At 47.5% G+C, this 17,738-nt stretch overlaps 1 protein-coding gene across 1 annotated transcript in view; it reads left to right on the top strand.

Moving 5' to 3' along the window:
* The window catches only part of AFDN (afadin, adherens junction formation factor), a 142,247-nt gene that overhangs the window by 46,398 nt on the left and 78,111 nt on the right, over positions 1 to 17,738 (top strand). Inside the window, 6 exon segments of the mRNA XM_030316790.1 lie at positions 5,680 to 5,837; positions 13,197 to 13,308; positions 14,571 to 14,599; positions 14,601 to 14,646; positions 14,649 to 14,684; positions 14,687 to 14,737. Coding sequence (XP_030172650.1) covers positions 5,680 to 5,837; positions 13,197 to 13,308; positions 14,571 to 14,599; positions 14,601 to 14,646; positions 14,649 to 14,684; positions 14,687 to 14,737 — 432 coding nt within the window.

The raw sequence follows: 17,738 nt of genomic DNA on the forward strand, positions 1-17,738 counted from the left end.
GTTTTTGGGGGGAGAGGGAGCGGGGCGGAAATACCTCCCGTACCAGCATCCACAGGTTGTGAGCTTTTTAACGAATTCGTGGAGTTAAAAGTTGTCAGTGTCTTTCCGTCTGTTGCAGTTACTGTCCTTACTGGTTCTTGAATTGCCACTTTGAGACAGCAAGGGGCTCTTCCACCTGGCCCCTGAGGCTTTGACGTGTCCCCGGTGGTCTTGGGGAGTCTCCCTGCGTGACAGGACACCGAGGCTCACCTTGGGAACGTGCTGCCCCAGACTAGGAAGGTGGCTGTTTCTCTTACAAATGCTCGCTCTTTCTGGTTGCTCGGAGAGCTCCCTGGTGCTGCTTAGTGTTCGCTCGCCCCCGTCTTCAGTGGACAGAGCTAGCTGACTTCTAGTACGTGTTTCTTACTGCTTCGGTTTCAGGCAATCTAGCCTTTCTTAGGATAAATTCTCTCCACCTGACACCAATAATGTCTAATTGTTTTATTTTGACATTACGATTTATTACAGGAAAAAGCAACGTGATACTGTTATTAGCAACAGTATGACTGTGAAAAAATTTGAAGCTTCTTGGGAAACTTGCTTGTGAGTGTATCTTGTAAGGTGATATTGTCAAATAACTAACTAGTTTGGGTAAATATCTAGTGTGTGATTGCTAGGTCATAGGGAAGTTCTGTTTTTAACTTTTTTTTATTTTTATTTATTTATTTATTATTTTTAAAAAATTTTTTTTTTCAACGTTTATTTATTTTTGGGACAGAGAGAGACAGAGCATGAACGGGCGAGGGACAGAGAGAGAGGGAGACACAGAATCGGAAACAGGCTCCAGGCTCTGAGCCATCAGCCCAGAGCCTGACGCGGGGCTCGAACTCCCGGACCGTGAGATGGTGACCTGGCTGAAGTCGGACGCTTAACCGACTGCGCCACCCAGGCGCCCCTAACTTTTTTTTATTTTTGAGAGCAAGAGACACACAGGGTGTAAGCCAGGGAAGGGCAGAGAGGGAGACAGAATCCGAAGCAGGCTCCAGGCTCTGAGCTGTCAGCACAGAGTCTGACGTGGGGCTCAAACTCATGAACCACGAGATCGTGACCTGAGCCGAAGTCGGACGCTTAACCAGGCGCCCCTACTTTTAACTTCTTAAGGAACCCGCATAGTTTCCCAGAGTGGCTGCACCAGTTTGCGTTCCCACCAACAGTGCGTGCATAAGGGTCCCTCTTCCTCCCCATCCTCGCCAATACCTGTTGTTTCTTGGGTTATTAATTTTAGTCATCCTGACAGGTGTGAGATGGTATCTCATCATGGTTTTGATCTGTGTTTCCCTGGTGATGAGTGATGTTGAGCATCTTTTCGTGTGTCAGCCATCTGGATATCTTCTTTGGAAGATACAAAAACAACAACGCAGCTATTTGAAGGGGCACATCCCCCCCAGTGTTTCTAGCAGCACTGTCAACAACAGCCAAACTATGGAAAGAGCCCACATGTCTGCTGACCGATGAATGGATAAAGAAAATGTAGTGTGTATATATACAGGGGAACGTTATTCGGTGATGAGAAAGAATGAAATCTTGCCATTTGCGACAACATGGGTGGAACTGGAGGGTATTATGCTAAGCGAGATAAGTCCGAGAAAGCCCAATACCATATGATTTCACTCGTGGAATTTAAGAACAAAACAGATGAACGTATGGGAAGGGGAGAAGAGAAAGAGGGAGGCAAACCCTAAGAGACTCTTAAGGATAGAGAAACCGAGGCAAGTGGGTGGGGGATGGGCACTGAGGAGGGCACTTGTTGGGATGAGCACCGGGTGTTGCATGTAAGTGATGAAGCACTAAATTCTACCTCTGAAGCCAGTGTTACCAAATGTGTTAACTAACTAGAATTTAAATAATCTGAAAAGAGAAAAAATTACTGTGTTTGGAAATTACCTATTTGATTCCTCTCCATATTGACTTATATTTTATTTTGTTTCTGATTTTAGAGGTTTGCTTCTTAAAAATGTAATGTGCTTTAATAATTCCTAAGGCAGGTGTACCCAGCATGGTGTGTGTGTGTGTGTGTGTGTGTGTGTATTTTATTTTTTAATTTTTTCTCTTAACATTTATTATTGAGAGAGACAGAGCACGAGCAGGGGAGGGGCAGAGAGAGAGGGAGACACAGAATCCAAAGCAGGCTCCAGGCTCCGAGCTGTCAGCACAGAGCCTGACGCGGGGCTCAAACTCGTGAACCGTGAGATCATGACCTGAGCTGAAGTTGGACGCTCAACCGACTGAGCCAGCCAGGCGCCCCTCAGAGAGCTTTTAACTCCGCCTAGGCTTCAAATTGGAGTGGTGACTGTGGAGCAGAGTAGAAGTTGGATCTGAGGGAGTCGCGTTGGAAGTGGGCGCCTGCTGTTCGCGGGGGGCCCGTCTCTGAGCGCGGCCACTGAGAGCGAAGGGGTGCACCAGGTTCCTAAGAGGCGGAGTTATCAGACCCAGAGCAGACTGGATTCTACTTGGGAGGGGAGGCATTCTGGATAACGCCCGTTTTCCTGGGATGGGTGTTGCTGCCCTGGAACGAGAGGACGTTTGTGAGCGGAAGATAGGTTTTGCTGAGGTGCCGGTGTGATTGGGGAGCTGTTTTGAGCTGGAAGGGCAGTGTGTCTAGACCAGGCACTGGGCAGCAGTGTCCCATAGAGGGAGAGAGTTGGGGAGTGATTTATGGTTGCCAGGTAATGTCACTGGGCGTGGGTGAGATTCTTTTTGTAGAAAGTATGTAGGTAATGGGAAGACTTAAGAGAAGGCCGCTGTTAAGAGGACTGGGCAGTGAAAGGAGAAAACGAAGCAAAACAGTCTCCAAGGAATTAGGAAAACTAGCAGAACATCTAAGAAGTAGAGCTTTAGAGGGATGGGGGTAGATGGAATAGTTTTCTATCCAGACTTCCAGGAGACACAGAAAACCTAAATATTGTTAGCAAAATAGCTGTGGTTAATATTAACCAGTCAAATATATTAAGTTCAGCTATTTTGTTTGTCTTTAATAAATGACTTAGAAAAATATGTTCTCAGGACACCTGGGTGGCTTATTGGCTAAGCGTCTGGCTTAGGTCATGATCTCAAGGTTTGTGGGATCAAGCCGCACATTGGGCTCAGTGCCGAATATGGAGACTGCTTGAGATTCTCTCTCCCTCTGCTCCTTTGCCTGGCTTGCACTCTGTCTTAAAAAAAAATCATAATAAAATGAAGTAGAATTGACAAACAGCATTGTTAGTTTCAGGTATACACTGTGATGATTCAACCCTTTTATACACTGCAAAGTGATTACATAATGTGACTAGTCGCGGTGGGGGGGGTGCTTAGTTGGTTAAACATCTGAGTTTTGATTTCAGCTTAGGTCATGATCTCATGGTTTGTGGGGTCGAGCCCCACCTGGGGTTCTGTGCTGACAGTGTGGAACCTGCTGGGGATATTTTCTCTCTCTCTTTCTCTTCCTCTCCCCTGCTTGCGCACACTCTGTCAAAATAAACTTAAAAAAAACAAAAATGTATTCTCGTAACCTGTCCTGTCGGTAGAAGCCGTGGGATGTGGTCACGTGCGGGTGAGTGTAACGAGAGTGACCGCTCAGTCTGTTTACTTACCTGTCTTGTCAGCCTGACAGTTTGCCCCCTCGGTTCTGATGACTGAACTCCCTTCACGGCCCATCGGACTCGGCCCGTAGGAAGCTTCCCCCCCTGGGCTTTGTAAAGCACGGTTAAGCACTCAGGCGCGCTCTGTGGTGTCCTCCGAGGAGCTGGCCCGGAAGCGTCCCGTGCGTCTCAGGTAGCTGATGCGTGGCACAGGGCACGAGCACCAGTTACAGCCGCGCATTTCTTACTGCGACACCGTCGGCGACCGTGTGGGAATTCTCCCGCCTCAGCGTCCTCACGACCCGTGTTGAGAGTGCCAGCTGTGACCGGGGTCCCGCACTTGGGGTCCTGGAGAGGCGCGGGCCTCCGTGTGCTCGTCTCCAGTCCTGCCTTCATCAGAGACCGAAACGGACATCGATGCAAATGGGTTTTAGTCCATTTTACTGAGCTGCTCCACTCTTCCTCCTCAGCACGGAGGGTGGTGCCTGCCTCTGTGACAAAGACACCGTGGTGTGGTGTTAGGCTTATAAACCGGAAACTGTTGGAATTAGACCCTCTCAACACTCAGTACACTGAAACCAAGTTAGATGTAGATGGATAAACGGATGCCAAGAGTAACCCATCCAGTAGTGAAATTTGGCTACGTGAGCCTGAGTTCTCCAGCCGCCTCATCGTGGCGTGTCCCTTAGAAGAAATGCTGCTCGAAATTGTGTATCTGTAGGAGCCCTACTGACTCTTGAAAATGGTTTTCTGGGAAGCCCCGACCTTAAGTTTTTTCAGACAAAAATTGTTTGATTCTCTGCAGTCTGTACCTTGGGGTTGCAAAGTACTTGTCTAGACTTCAAGCAGATGCCACGTTTTTCAGAAAAATTAGATTTCTGACCACTTGCATGTTTTGGTAGCCTCCTAAGGGAGGGCACAAGGCCCCCTCATCAGCTTTCAGAACAGGCGTTCTGGTTTGCTCCTTGGTTGTCTGATGGGCACAGTACGGACAGGTTGCCTGTGTCTGCAAAATGGTTCTTACTCGTTCTCTTGTACGTGTTTTCCTTATAAATTACCCCGAATGTGCCTTTGGCAGCAGGGCACGATGAAGTCAGAAGGGAGCACCTTGGGCTAGTGGAGCACGCGCTTTAACAGCTGGCCTCCCTGCTGGGACGGCGTCCCCCTCTGCGGCTCTGCTTCAGCCGGAAGCCCGGCCGCTTAGGAGAGCACCGGTGGCATTGTGCCCGCCTCCCGATGTGGCACGGGCACACGTGCAACTGAGGCCTTCCGGTGGCTCCCACTTCAGCTAGAGTAAAACCCAGGTCCTCGCGATCGTGGTTTGCGAAGTCCCACGTGGTCTGGCCTCGGTCAGCCTGACTGCATTTTCCCTGCCTTCCCTCGGGTGCATCTCTGGCCAGTGAGCCTTCCGGACCTGTGCCGGCTGAAGGCCTTAGCACCTGCTCGCCCCCTGCCCAGAGAGCTCCTCAGGTGGCCGTTGCTGGCCATCCAGGGCTCATGGCCGGTGTCCATCTTCGAGAAGGCTTAACAGTCCCACGAGCTTAGGAAGCTCTTGGTTACGGTCTTTCTTACCACCGTGCTTGTGTTTTTCACAACGCGTGCCGCCATCTTAGGTCTTCTTGTCGCTCTTTCCCCCCACCCCCTGCACCCCACACCTAGAGTAGAAGCTCTTTGAAGGCCAGGACACTGGACTGTTCACGGCTGCGTCCTCAGCATCGGAACACGGGCCTTTGTGTGAGTTCGCGTGTGCTAAATCGTTGACAGGCAGCACTGTCGGAACACCGTGGGGTTTCTTCCTTTTCTCATCTTTGAACCATGGTGAAAATGGGTTCATCGTTACGAGAACTACTCGGGCTTGAAGAGGGAACAGGATCCGTTCTGTCGCACAGGACTGGTCAGCATACGGTGCTACTGGATCAACAGGAAAGGAGTATGGAATTAGGAACACAGATTGCGTCGTTGCACTTGTTACAACCGGAACTTAAGATGCCCTTTTTTAAAGTGATCATAAACGTTAGCTGTCTCGGTTACTGGGATAAAATAAAGGAGTGCTCAGAGATGTCTGAATGTTTTTTTTCAGGTGGAACACTGAGAATTTATGCAGATAGCTTAAAACCGAACATTCCCTACAAGACAATCCTGCTGTCCACCACGGATCCTGCTGACTTTGCTGTGGCCGAGGCTCTAGAGAAATACGGTCTGGAGAAGGAGAACCCTAAAGATTACTGCATCGCCCGGGTGAGTGACTACCCAGCCAGAACCTACCGGTGCTACACATGCCGGCACCTCTCGTTCAAGTGGCAAGATAGCCTTTGAGTGAAGTTCAGTGTAGGCTGGTTTTCTTCGCACTGTATCATTTAAAATGTAATACGCGGAAACCCTGTGTTAATCCCCCTTCTGTTACAGAAGTAATACGTGTTCTTATTATAAGAAAAAGTGTAAAAAGGTGAAGACAATAAAATCACCCATAGTTCTAATACCAAAGGATAACCACTGTTCACGCTTTTATATACACATATCTTTAGTTCTTATTTTGTGTACGTAGGTGACTTCGTGTTTTTTCATGATGTCGTCTTAAGGTTTTCACTGAGATACCTCGTGACGGTCCCACTCTTAAGTGGACTCCAGTTTGCTGTTCTAACGAGCGTTTGGTCGGTGTGTTTAGTAGCCGGACTGTCTTGGAGATAAAGCCTGCATCTCTCACCCTGGTACTCAGAGACCATGAGATGCTTTTCCTCACAGCTGAGTGGCTGACACTAAGTGAGATCAAGCAGGTTTTCTCTCCTGAGGCAGACTACTTGGAAAGTTCTTAACCCTTAAGTCAGTCACGAGGAAATGCTGACTTCTTCATTACCGGGATTTCTCTGGCAAAATCTCCTCCTGGCAGTGGATTTTTAGAAGAAATAAATCCCTTCCTTTCCCCATCTTAGCAGTTGATTACGAAACCGTGACGTATTACTTGCCATGGTGCCCCCGCCGCACAAGATGACTGGGGAGTAAGTAGAGGCAGTAACCGTGCGCATTTAAAGTCTGCGGTGTCCCCAGTACCGACCCCCCACCCCAGGAACACCCCTTCACCTTCGAAAGTCCCTTCCCCCGTCTCCAGCCCAGATAGTGCTCTCTGTCGCTTAGTTTCGTGTGCTAGAACTGCACACAAACGGTGTCGTGTAGCAAGCGGTCTTCCTGCCTGCTCTCCTCCACTGGGCACCGGGAGCTCGGGGTCGGCCGCGTGCTTGGGCGTGTCTACACTGGCTTCCTTCCGGTTGCTGAGTAGTATTTCGTTATATGGATGGTTTGCGGTGCTTTCGCCTGCTTACCTGCTGACGGACATTTGGGTTGTTCCCGGTGTTGGGTTTTGGGCGGCTACGGTCAGGCTGCTCTGAGCGTGTGTGTGCAGGTGTCCTCACAGACCTGTTTTCTTAAGTAAATGCTGGGTGGCAGGTGTATGTGTAACTTTTTAGGAAACTTTGAAAGCAATTAAGTCACGTTGTGGTTGCTTCACTTCCTCATTTGTGTTTGATACTGTCAATTATTTTAAGAATCGGCCACTCTGGGGCGCCCGGGGGGCTCTGTCGGCCGGGCGTCCGACTTCGGCTCGGGCCATGATCTCGCGGTTCGTGGGTTCGAGCCCCGCGTCGGGCTCTGTGCTGATGGCTCGGAGGCTGAAGCCTGGAGCCTGCTTCAGGTTCTGTGTCTCCCTCTCTCTCTGCCCCTGCCCCGCTCACGCTCTGTCTCTCGAAAGTAATACTTTGAGAAACAAAAAAAGAATCAGCCTTTCTGATAGCGAATAATGGGATGTCCGTGTGGCAAACGGTTTTAATTTCCCTCTTGATAGTTCTGTGTTAAGTCCTTTGTAGGATACATGTGTTGTGAATATTTTTTCCCCAGTCTGTGGCTTGGTTTGCCTTTTCATTTTTTTAATGATGCCCTTTAGAGAATACATTTTTTTTTTAAGCCTTCTATTATTTTTGTGTTCTCTGTAAGAATTTACCTCTTTTGAGGTTGCAAATAGTTTCCTCCTGAAGTTTTGTACTTTAGTTTTTACGTTTTGGTCTCTGTTCCATTTCAAGTTAGCGTCTATATGTTGGTGTGAGATCAGGGCAGGTGTTCATTTTTTTCCGGTGCAGATAATTGGTTGACCCAGCACCATTTGTTAAAAGGACTTTCTTTTTTTCCCCGTTGAGTGCTTTAACGTCTTTGCTGAAAATCAATTGGCCATATGTGTGTGTGGTTCTGTTTCTGGAGTCTGTTAATCTGTATTTTATCTTTTTGTGAACACCACACTGTATCGATAACTAGATTGATAATAAGTCTTAAAATCAGGTAAATAAGTCCCAATTTTGTTTTTGCTTTTATTTATTTTTTCTGATATTTATTTTTGAGAGACAGCGCCCATGTGCGTGAGTGGGGAGGGGCAGAGAGAGAGAGGGAGACACAGAATCTGAAGCAAGCTCCAGGCTCCCGGCTGTCAGCACGGAGCCCGACGCAGGGCTTGAACCCATGAGCTGTCAGATCATGACCTGAGCCAAAGCTGGATATTTAACAGACCGAGCCACCCAGGGGCCCCTGTTTTTGCTTTTAAAATTGCTTCAGTTATTCTGTATTATTTATGTTTCTGAATAATTTCAGAATCAGCTTGTCCATTTCTGCACAGAACCCGCTGGAGTTGTGACTGGATTTGCATGGACTCTGGATAAGTCAGGGGACACCCTGTCCTCAGTCTCCAGTCTTCTAGGCTGTGGACAGAGTGCACCTCTGTGTGTGTGATCTCTGTGCTCCCAGTAGTATTTTGTAGTGCTCAGAGTAGAGGTCTAAGACCTCTTTTATTAGCTAGATTGAATTAAGTAAAAGAGTTTGTTGAGTTTTATGCCTTTTAATTTTGTTGAAAAGCTAAGAAGTTATATTCAGTTGGAAACACTGTTTGGTAGATTTGTAGTTTGATAAATATAGTTGAATTGTCAGCTGAAAATAGATGCGAGAACAGGTTTTTTTTCCCATTAAAATGGCAACAAAGAAATAAAAACCTGTGTAAGTGCTCAAGAACGAAGAGAATGAGAGGAGAGATGGCGGAAGATAGGGTTGTGAGTGAATTTCTGAAGAAGCAGGTGACAGGTGTCCTGCTCATTGGGCCGCAGAAAGCCTACGGAGAGAACCCGCCAGGGAGGAGCTTGCTAGTGCCCATGTCACGAGCCCACGCGGACCCAGGAATGAGTTGCTTTAGCACTTCCCGAGTCCACATTGAAAGCGGAGCTAAATCATATTGGGTTGAAAGTTTCCAAAAGCAGTGGACTCCACCAGATTTCCTTCCCATTCCAACTGCTGTCTCTTGTCTCCGTGTGAAGGCTGTGGTCGACCTGATGGGGAGGAGGCCTTGTGTTTGGGGGTAACGGGCACACAGGGCACAGCAAGGGTCTTGACTGAAAGTGGGAGGGTGGAGCGGAAGGCTCTGCCCGGGATGCTGACGGCCAGAAGATTTAAGGACTTCTCCCAGAAGGCACTCTCTGGCCACGTGGGAAGGATGTGTATGCAAACGGACCTGTGGAAGCGCTGGTCCAGTAACCTCACTCAGGCCTCCTGGCAGGAATCCTCGTGCATACATACGTACGTACGGCCCTCACCTTGAGCTCTCTCGTGACTCACTGTTGAACGTGAACGGATGGCCAAGGTTCAACAGACACTGAAACACCTTTGAGACGAAAGACCAACCCAAACAGGCAAAAGAACACAGATGAGATAAGACAGAAAGCAGACGGAAGTGTTCAAAAACCGAGAGACTCGGACAACAAGGAAGACCGTGTATCTGTGGAATAAGACCAAATAAGTCCTGTAAGAAGGGACACTCAGACCTTAGAAATTTATAAATGTAAGCAAATAAGGGATAGGAGAAAAGTATCAGTGAAAGGGGTGAAAGATAAAGGTAAGGAAACATGCCAAGTATAGAACAAAACGAAAAGATCAGAAAGTTAGATCTGCAGTAGAATACCTAACACTTACCTAAAGGAGGGTCAGATAGAGAAAGCAAGAGGACGTGGGGAGAGAGAGAAGTTACCAAAGGAATGTACTAGAATATCTCCCAGAACAGGAGGGTTTGAGTCGCTGGTTTGAAAAGGCCCACTGAATGATGGTACAGTTACTGAAAAAGATCCAAACCAGGGCATATTATTTTGAAATTGTAGAAAACTAGAGAAAAGAAAACAAGGATTCCGAGGAGAAAGATTCAAGTCGCATATAAAGGAATTGGGGGCAAGATTGCTGCCAGTCATTTCAGTAGTGGTCACGGAGTCTGGAATACACGTAGCTTTCTAATTCAGAGTGAAATGGTTTCCGGTCCAGATTGTCAAATGGTAGGTACATGGAACGAAGACCTTTCAAAACCCGTAAGGCCAAATTTACCACCCATTCAGCCTTTCTCAAAAAGGTACCGCAGGGTATTCTCCAGCAAGATGGGCGGAGTGGGCCAAGAAAGGGAAGGATCCAGCCAGGCTCCCAGAATAGAGTCCAGCACAGGAGGTCATCCCAGCAGTGGTGGCGAAGGAGGGTCTGGAGGGCTTCTGTGCAGTCATCCTACGGAGCACCCACTTCAGAGTGGACGTAGCATTCGAGATTGAGAATGGTGTTTATAAATAAGGTGGTAAGTGTTACGGTCTATCTAAAACAAGGGGCTAGTGAATTCCCGAGTGTGTTTCTGTGAGGACTTGTTCTCATTCCCGTGTGTTACAGCAGGTAGTAAGAAGCAAACTCCGCACCCATCACTAAAGGGATGCCCATCCATACCGTTGAATACCTGTGGCTGTGAAACATGATGGATTAAACCCGTCTTATAAAACACCCTTTATTTGGAAAAACAATTACCACAAAATAAAATGAAGCAACGTGAGCCCCTGTGTGTGCGTCCATGACCATACAGCAAGGTGGATGCGTGGGAAGGGTACACTCCAGGTCACTACCCGCCGACGTGAGCGGAAGGGCAGGGGAGGGAAGACTTTGAAATACCACGTGTGATGCCGATGGGAGCCTCTTACGTGAGGTAGATGGGTGAAGGTCATTGCCAAAAGTGTGGTCGTAAAAATAGTTCTCTCACAGTGGGGTTCGTTTCTTCCTTGGGCTTTTCTGTATTTCACTTTTTCACAGTGATCCTGCATGATTGGGAATGGGGACGAAACACCTCAAAGCTCGTGTCTCCGTGGGGTGGCGAAGATAGGTGACCACGAGCGTTGGTGTTGATGGCTCTTTCGTTGGTCTTACTAGGAAGAGTAAGAACTAGGATTGGTGAATTCGAAGGAGAAACCATGCTTCCAGACGTGCAAAAGTATATTTTATACTGGATTTCTGGCTATTAGCGTTCGTAGATAGAGAAACTGTATCATGACCTGAAATTCCACCATACTTTGAGGAGGGGGGGGGGGTGCCTCGGGTCAGGTCGGGAGAGCAGGTAGCCAAGGTAATCGTGTATTCCCTCTGGAGGGAAAATCCTGAAGATCCAGGACATTCTGGTGCATTTTCTTGTGGCAGTGAAGTCTGAAGTAGAGGAGACCCTGCGGTAGTGCTGGGCCCTGGAGACCCTTGCCTTCCGTTGAGGAGCGCGTGGTGAGAACTGCTGTACCCACGGGAAGCACCTGATTGGGCCCACGGATAAGGATGGATTTGGATACGCGCTCCTTATACTTGGGGTCAGCAGCGGCTATAAACGGTGTTCCTGGTCAGAATAAAGTCAGTAAATCGGTAGTGTAAGAGTCCTGCCCCTGCTATGCTACTCTGTGGTCACCCCGGGGCAGGAGCTCGGTTACCGGGGCCTGACCTTGTGCTCCGTACTTGGGATTGTTTAAGTGTCTGCCAGGGGACCGTGGACCATTACATATATTCAGTTCCGCGTAAAGGTGCATTCGATATAATACATGGTAATGAACTTTATCATCTTTTCCCTTTCCTTCATTTCTGCTGTACTTTCACGGATGAACTTCAGAAGTGTAAGGGCACCTTAATCAGGGTCATGAGGTTGTAAAAGCCTGCTTTGGGCTTGTAGTGACGGGCCTCTTTGAGGTCACTTGAATCTCTTTTGAGGGTCTCCTGCTTTGGGTTTTTCTGTTCTATCACATCCTTACAAATTCTGCTTGTAGGCAGTACGGAGGTGATTATCGTTTTAATCCTGTTTCTTTCTTGGCTTGCTATCTTGCTAGCTTCGTGATATGTAGCTCTTCCATACTCATCGTTGTTCTAGCTGTTTAATTATTCAACAAATATTTAAGTCCCTCTTGTTGGATACCTCTGCCAGGTTACAAAACACAGCTGTCTTTAAAGGAACTTACAGAGAAGCCAAGAATGAGAAAGAAACATGGAGTGTTGAAATGAGAGCAATCAGGGAAGGCCTCCTGGAGGAGCTGTAGTTGAGCTAGACATGGCCAGTGGGTCACCGGCCTTCAGGCCCAAGAAATCGTGGAAGTATGGAATTCATGGCCTACTCTGAGAGCTCTGAGTAGTTCTACGTGCCCGGATCTACCAGGGTGTGTGACAAAGATCGGGACGCAAAAGAGGAGTGAAGGTCAGGTCCTGAACTGTGTGTTCTAAGCCCAAGATACCAAATTCAGTACAAAGCAGTACGAGGAAAGATTAATTACTTTAGCAAGAGGGTGTGTTGTAATGCATTTGTCTTTTTAAGGTAATCTGAAGCAGTGTGGAGATGTTGTAGGCTTCTGCACAAGAGTCTCATCCATCTGGTGTGTGAGTGTGAGGCTGTATCTAGGTGGTAGGGCCTGGGAACAGAACTCTGTTGCAGTACTGGACGTTGAAAATAATGTTCCGATGCCACTGGCTTGGCTTCTCATATTTTACTTTCTGTAGTCGTGTTGTGACGTGTTAGTATTTCAAACTGAATGAAGGGTGGGCCGATCCAGCAGGTGCATGAGGTCCCTGGGCCTCCGTTCCCTTCATTTTTGCTCTGGATTATTGGGGCTTTCCCAAGTTATCCAGAGAACTGTTTGACTACCATGAAAACATAAAGTAAAAAGTATTATGGCATGATGAATTTTAAGAGCGTCGTGAATGCAGCATTTTAAACCAGACACTTAAAAACATCTGTTGCGTGAATAACCCTGTAGTATATCTAAATGATCTGATTAAATTTAATCATAAAGCTATTATCTACAAGAAAGAGCTATTCTGTTTTGTCGTTATGTGACGGCTATCCTGAGAGATCCCACCTTAGATGAAACTATTTTGTAAAAATGATGACCGGATAGTGTGCAAGTGGGTTAGGGACCAGGGAGATTGAGCTACAGTAGAGTGATCTTTCCTGAGGAAATTGCTCACAATTTGACCAGTACGTACAGTCCTTCCATAAGAGTTTGTTTTAAAAACAAAACAAAACAATTACTCAACTAGTTTTTTGGGGGGCCAGAGAGGCAAGTGAGTAGACGCGGCACAGCCAGCAGGCTGAGCCGTGTTGGAAGCCGCTTCCCCGCAGTGCTCCTCCACCTTTGTTGGTGGTTTGAGGATTGGTGGTAGGGTTTGGTCCGTTTAATTCTATCGTGACTTTTATTTACAGGAAGTTCTTTTCTCTGAATCCTGGTGTCGTCACAGTTAATTATTTGTTCCTTTCAGGTTATGCTGCCTCCTGGAGCCCAGCATTCGGATGAAAACGGTGCTAAAGAAACGATCCTCGATGATGACGAGTGTCCTTTACAGATCTTCAGGGAGTGGCCAACTGACCGAGGTAAAGGGGTAATTTTATTTGTTACAGGAATCATTCATATGCTACATTAAACCTCTGCCTGAGGTGTCAGCTGTGTGACACTGTCAGGGCTGCAGGAGAGCGGGCGTGGCTGTCTATGCCCTCCTCCCTAGACCTGCTGAATGGCTCCTCTGGTCCCTTGTCCTGAGGGCCACACTCAGCCCACGTGCAGCAGGGGTGTGGGCCCGGAGCGGGCTGTCACGCTGTGGTAGGAGGAGCCGGAGTCCTGTCTGTGCTGACCAGGTGGGCGGATTGATTACAGGGGGGACTGTAACCTGCAGCCCCAAAGATTGTCAGTAATTCGGATCATTTCAGACAATAAACCAGACTTTTCACTGTTCAGTTTCTGCTGATGTTTTCAGAGCGGAAGGTTGAAAAGCTATGTTTTGATAAAGTCTCATTTTGCTCTCAGTTTCACGTGATAAGCTAACTGTCGTTCAGTGGAGGACCTTTGTGTAGTAAAGACATAAAGATTTATTGCCAATTCATCCTATCAGTGCTTGAATGTATGTTGGTAGTTTAAAAAGTACACTTGTGCTTAGTGCTTTCTCTAGACTGTTTAAAATTGAACTGTATTATAAAGTCAGATTGCTTTGAATTCTGAGTTAATTCAGTTGAATTAAATAAAAATCAGATCAACTAAAAACATTTTTGTGTGTATGTATTTGTGTATGTGTGGTGGTGTGTGTGTAAACTGATCATAGGGTTAGTTACCAATATAAGCATTCATTTATTCTTAAACTGATGCTCTGGTATTTTTCAAGCATGTAATATGCTTGGGTAGTCATTGATTTAAATAATCTTTGTAGGGCGCCTGGGTGGCTCAGTTGGTTAAGTGTTGACTGCAACTCAGGTCATGACCTCCTGGTTTGTGGGTTCGAGCCCCACGTCGGGCTCTGTGCTGACAGCTCGGAGCCTGAAGCCTGCTTCGGACTCTGTGTCTCCCTCTCTCTCTGCCCCTCCCCTGCTCATCGTGCTCGCTTGCTTGCACGCTCTCTCAAAAATAACATTGAAAATTAAAAAAATAATCTTTGCACATGGCTACCAGAGTTTTTCAGAATACGAGTGACTAATAGTTCCTCCACTGAGTAAAAGTATAAATTGAGTAAACCTTCACTCGATCATTCCTTGAAAGATGTTATTAAGTTATATTTCCTGATAAATCTTAGGGGAGTTGGCCATCAGTCACTCAGCCATCCTCACCTGTTTGAGTCTGGTTGATGATTTACAACATTCTGTTCTAGGGGTTTTAGTCTTTCAGTTGAAGAGGATGGCCGCCAGACTACGTCCCGAAGAAAACGAAGAAACATGTCGACGGAAGTTGGTGAAAGGGAAAGAGAGAGCCGAGGGTTCCGGCTACGCTCAGCACTTCCGCCTGAGAAATTGCCCTACTTGGTGGAGCTCAGCCCAGGTGAGAAGGATGATCGGTGCATGTTGTTTCAGCTTTAAATGTTTTACTTGTAAGGAATTGTATTTAAGTACTCTTTCAGTTGGCTGAAACCTTTTTTAGACCGTTTATTTTTTAAAAGTTACTCTCATAAGATGACATTTTTTAAAAAAATAACAAAACAACCCAGAACCTTGAGGTTATATAGGACATGTATGTTTACGCATAAAAATAAAGTTCACGTGGATAAAATTAACAAAATTTAAAACCGTGAGTATGAGGTGTTTAAGGATAAATGATACACTTCTTTAGAAAATGTTTTTCCCAAAATAACCTTATAAAATACTTAGTCTCCTAAAAATGACAACTGGAATGTACTCTTTGGGCAAATTTAATACAAGCAGGTACACGTGGGATACGTGTCCTGTTGAATGTGAACAGTGTGAGAAAGAGTACCTTTAAGTTGAACAGAACAGTAATCCATCTAGAAGAGGAAGGATATTTGGTTTTAGAATGCTAACAGACTGGGTTTCTTTTCATGTTAGTGCTCGGTTTCTTTTTAGAGCTCTTCTCTAAAGCTGTTCTAAATTAGCCTTAGAGGCAAAGAAATATATGAACGTCCTTACAGAGGTATTTTATACACACATCTGGATGTAGAGTAAATGTGCGTGTATGTGATGTATATAAATACACACATGACCTCTTGATCGTTCTGCCAAACTATATCCTTTTTTATTCATCGGCTTAAATGGTGGAGGGTCCCCCGTATTCTGAAATGCTTTGAAGAACAGAGATTGCGCTCTCGTGCCCAGGACTGCTTTCCGATAAAGCTCAATTAGTAATTACAGAAGAAGCTGCAAACCCAAGTGGCTGTGTAGGTCGTCTGGAGTTGCTCAGACAGGAATTCTGTCCTTCTCTTCTTGGCTTCTCGAGCGTTGGTGTTTACGAGACGTGGTCCCGCAGCCGGTGGCACAGGCACAGGCAGGCTCTGTGGACGCGGGAAAGTGGGGTTTGGGCCGATGCTCTGTAACTTATGCTCGGTGGCAGTGTGCTGTAAGTGGTAGTTTTTATACTTGTTATGTTTGAGGAGTTATCAGAATCGGTGAGCTGTTTGTGAGGAATGTGTTAGTGTTGCTTTGTCCCTCGGTTCTCTGACCGAAAAGTTCATTTAAACTTGTCGCTGTGGTTGGGAGCCCGGGCCCGGTATTGCTGTGCAACCAGAGGGCGTGTGCACACGGTGGCCATCTGAGGCAGTGACGGCATCTGAGGGCCAGCCGACGTGTTGGAACTTAGAAGTTTCTAGGATCATTGGGTCTGCTTTTTGAAAGTTTGCATCGCATGCTGGAAGCTGATGGTTTTCTCCAAACCTAAATTTTTGAGGATTCAGGAGTGTGTGTCTGGAGGGACCTGATAAAGAGCTGACATGGGGTAATTTTCAGAGGACAGTGGGAAGGCGGTTTGCATGGGGAGCAGAGCCGGGGCGAGCGTTCATCCGTGCATCTGTCTCACAAGTATTTATTGATACTTACCACGTGTCAGGCCCTCCCTGGTCAGGGCCTCCGAGGTAGAGCCACAGCAAGACAGATGAGACCTGCTGAGACCTGGACCACTGACATTCTAGTGAGAACTGCTGTTTTCCCTGCTCATTTCATGTTTGTAGTCACCCTGTTAAACACAAAGGAGTTTTGTAGGCATGTGTGTGGGACGAGAATAGACCCTGCAGAGAAACCTTTCTCTAGATGTTGGCGCAGCGTGCGTGGGGTTCTCGGCCGCGTGTGTCCCTCCTTGCTGGCGCCCTGCTGCCTTTACCACCTTGACGGAGCTTCTGGTCCAGGGAGGGCGAGGTGCCAGAGCCGTCCCCGCCCTCAGGTGCCTCCCTGTGGTCCGACCTCCTTCCCCAGTGCCTCGGGCTGCCCGCCAGGTCGCCTCCCTCGCCCTTGTTCCACAAGAGCCTGTGATTCACATCGGCCACACGGTCGGTCCCCCGGGTAGACGAGAGCCGGGCCGAGGCCTTCCTTGCCGAAGCCATGCTGTGTTTTCTGGGCCATGCTGATTTTGCAAGTTCGTGTTTTTGTTTTTTTTTTAATTTTTTTTTTAATGTTCATTTATTTTTGAGAGAGAGACAGAATGCGAGTGGGTAGGGGCACAGAGAGATAGAGGGAGACACAGAATCCGAAGCAGGCTCCAGGCTCCGAGCTGCCAGCCCAGAGCCCGACGCGGGGCTCGAACTCATGAGCTGTGAGATCCACGACCTGAGCTGAAGTCGGACACTCAACCTGCTGAGCCCCCGGGGGCCCTGCAAGTTCACGTTATTACTAGTTGAGCAGTCAGCATGCTGACTGAGGTGGATTTCGTTTCCATTTACGAGGAAATAATGCTGGTAAATGTGGGTTTGTCCTGAACAGATCAGTGTTGTATTTCCACCGGACGCGTTACCCACCAAGCACCTATCCACAAGGCGGGGCCCGGGCTCGGTGTTTCCGAGGTGTGGGTGTGTGCTCATACTGTCCTCACTGGCTTTTGCAGAGATGGAGGGGTGGTAAAAAGCCCTTTTATTCTTTGATTTGGATTTAAATGTGTTCTTTTAACAGAAGGAATCCGCCACATTGGGTGGTCGTCTTCTATGTGATGAACTAACCCTTGCTCTTCTGCTCAGTGACCTGATGTCTTGGTGTTTCCTTAACAGTGTGCATTGGTTTCTAACACACACGCTGCCTGGAGCGCTGTTGTCTTGTCCTCACAGCCCCGAAAACTGCGGGAGAAATGTGCTTTTCACCCTTTGAAAGGTGTCCTCCTACAGCTCACCCTCTCCTGTCTCTCTCCTCCTTCCCTCTTCACGTGCTCCGCGTGGCCTCTGTCCTGCCGGTGCTGCCTTCACCTGGGCCCCGTGCATGTGCGCCTAGTCCCAGGGAGAAGGAGTCACTTTGCCTACTACAGCTATCACACTTACGAAGGTAATGCTATGCTTCCTACTACTGCTGGGACTAGAGCACTAGTGGACGTCTTGGGCAGAGCAGTGTTACCT

This window comes from Lynx canadensis, chromosome B2 (assembly GCF_007474595.2).
Source record: "Lynx canadensis isolate LIC74 chromosome B2, mLynCan4.pri.v2, whole genome shotgun sequence".
Taxonomy (NCBI): Eukaryota; Metazoa; Chordata; class Mammalia; order Carnivora; family Felidae; genus Lynx; species Lynx canadensis.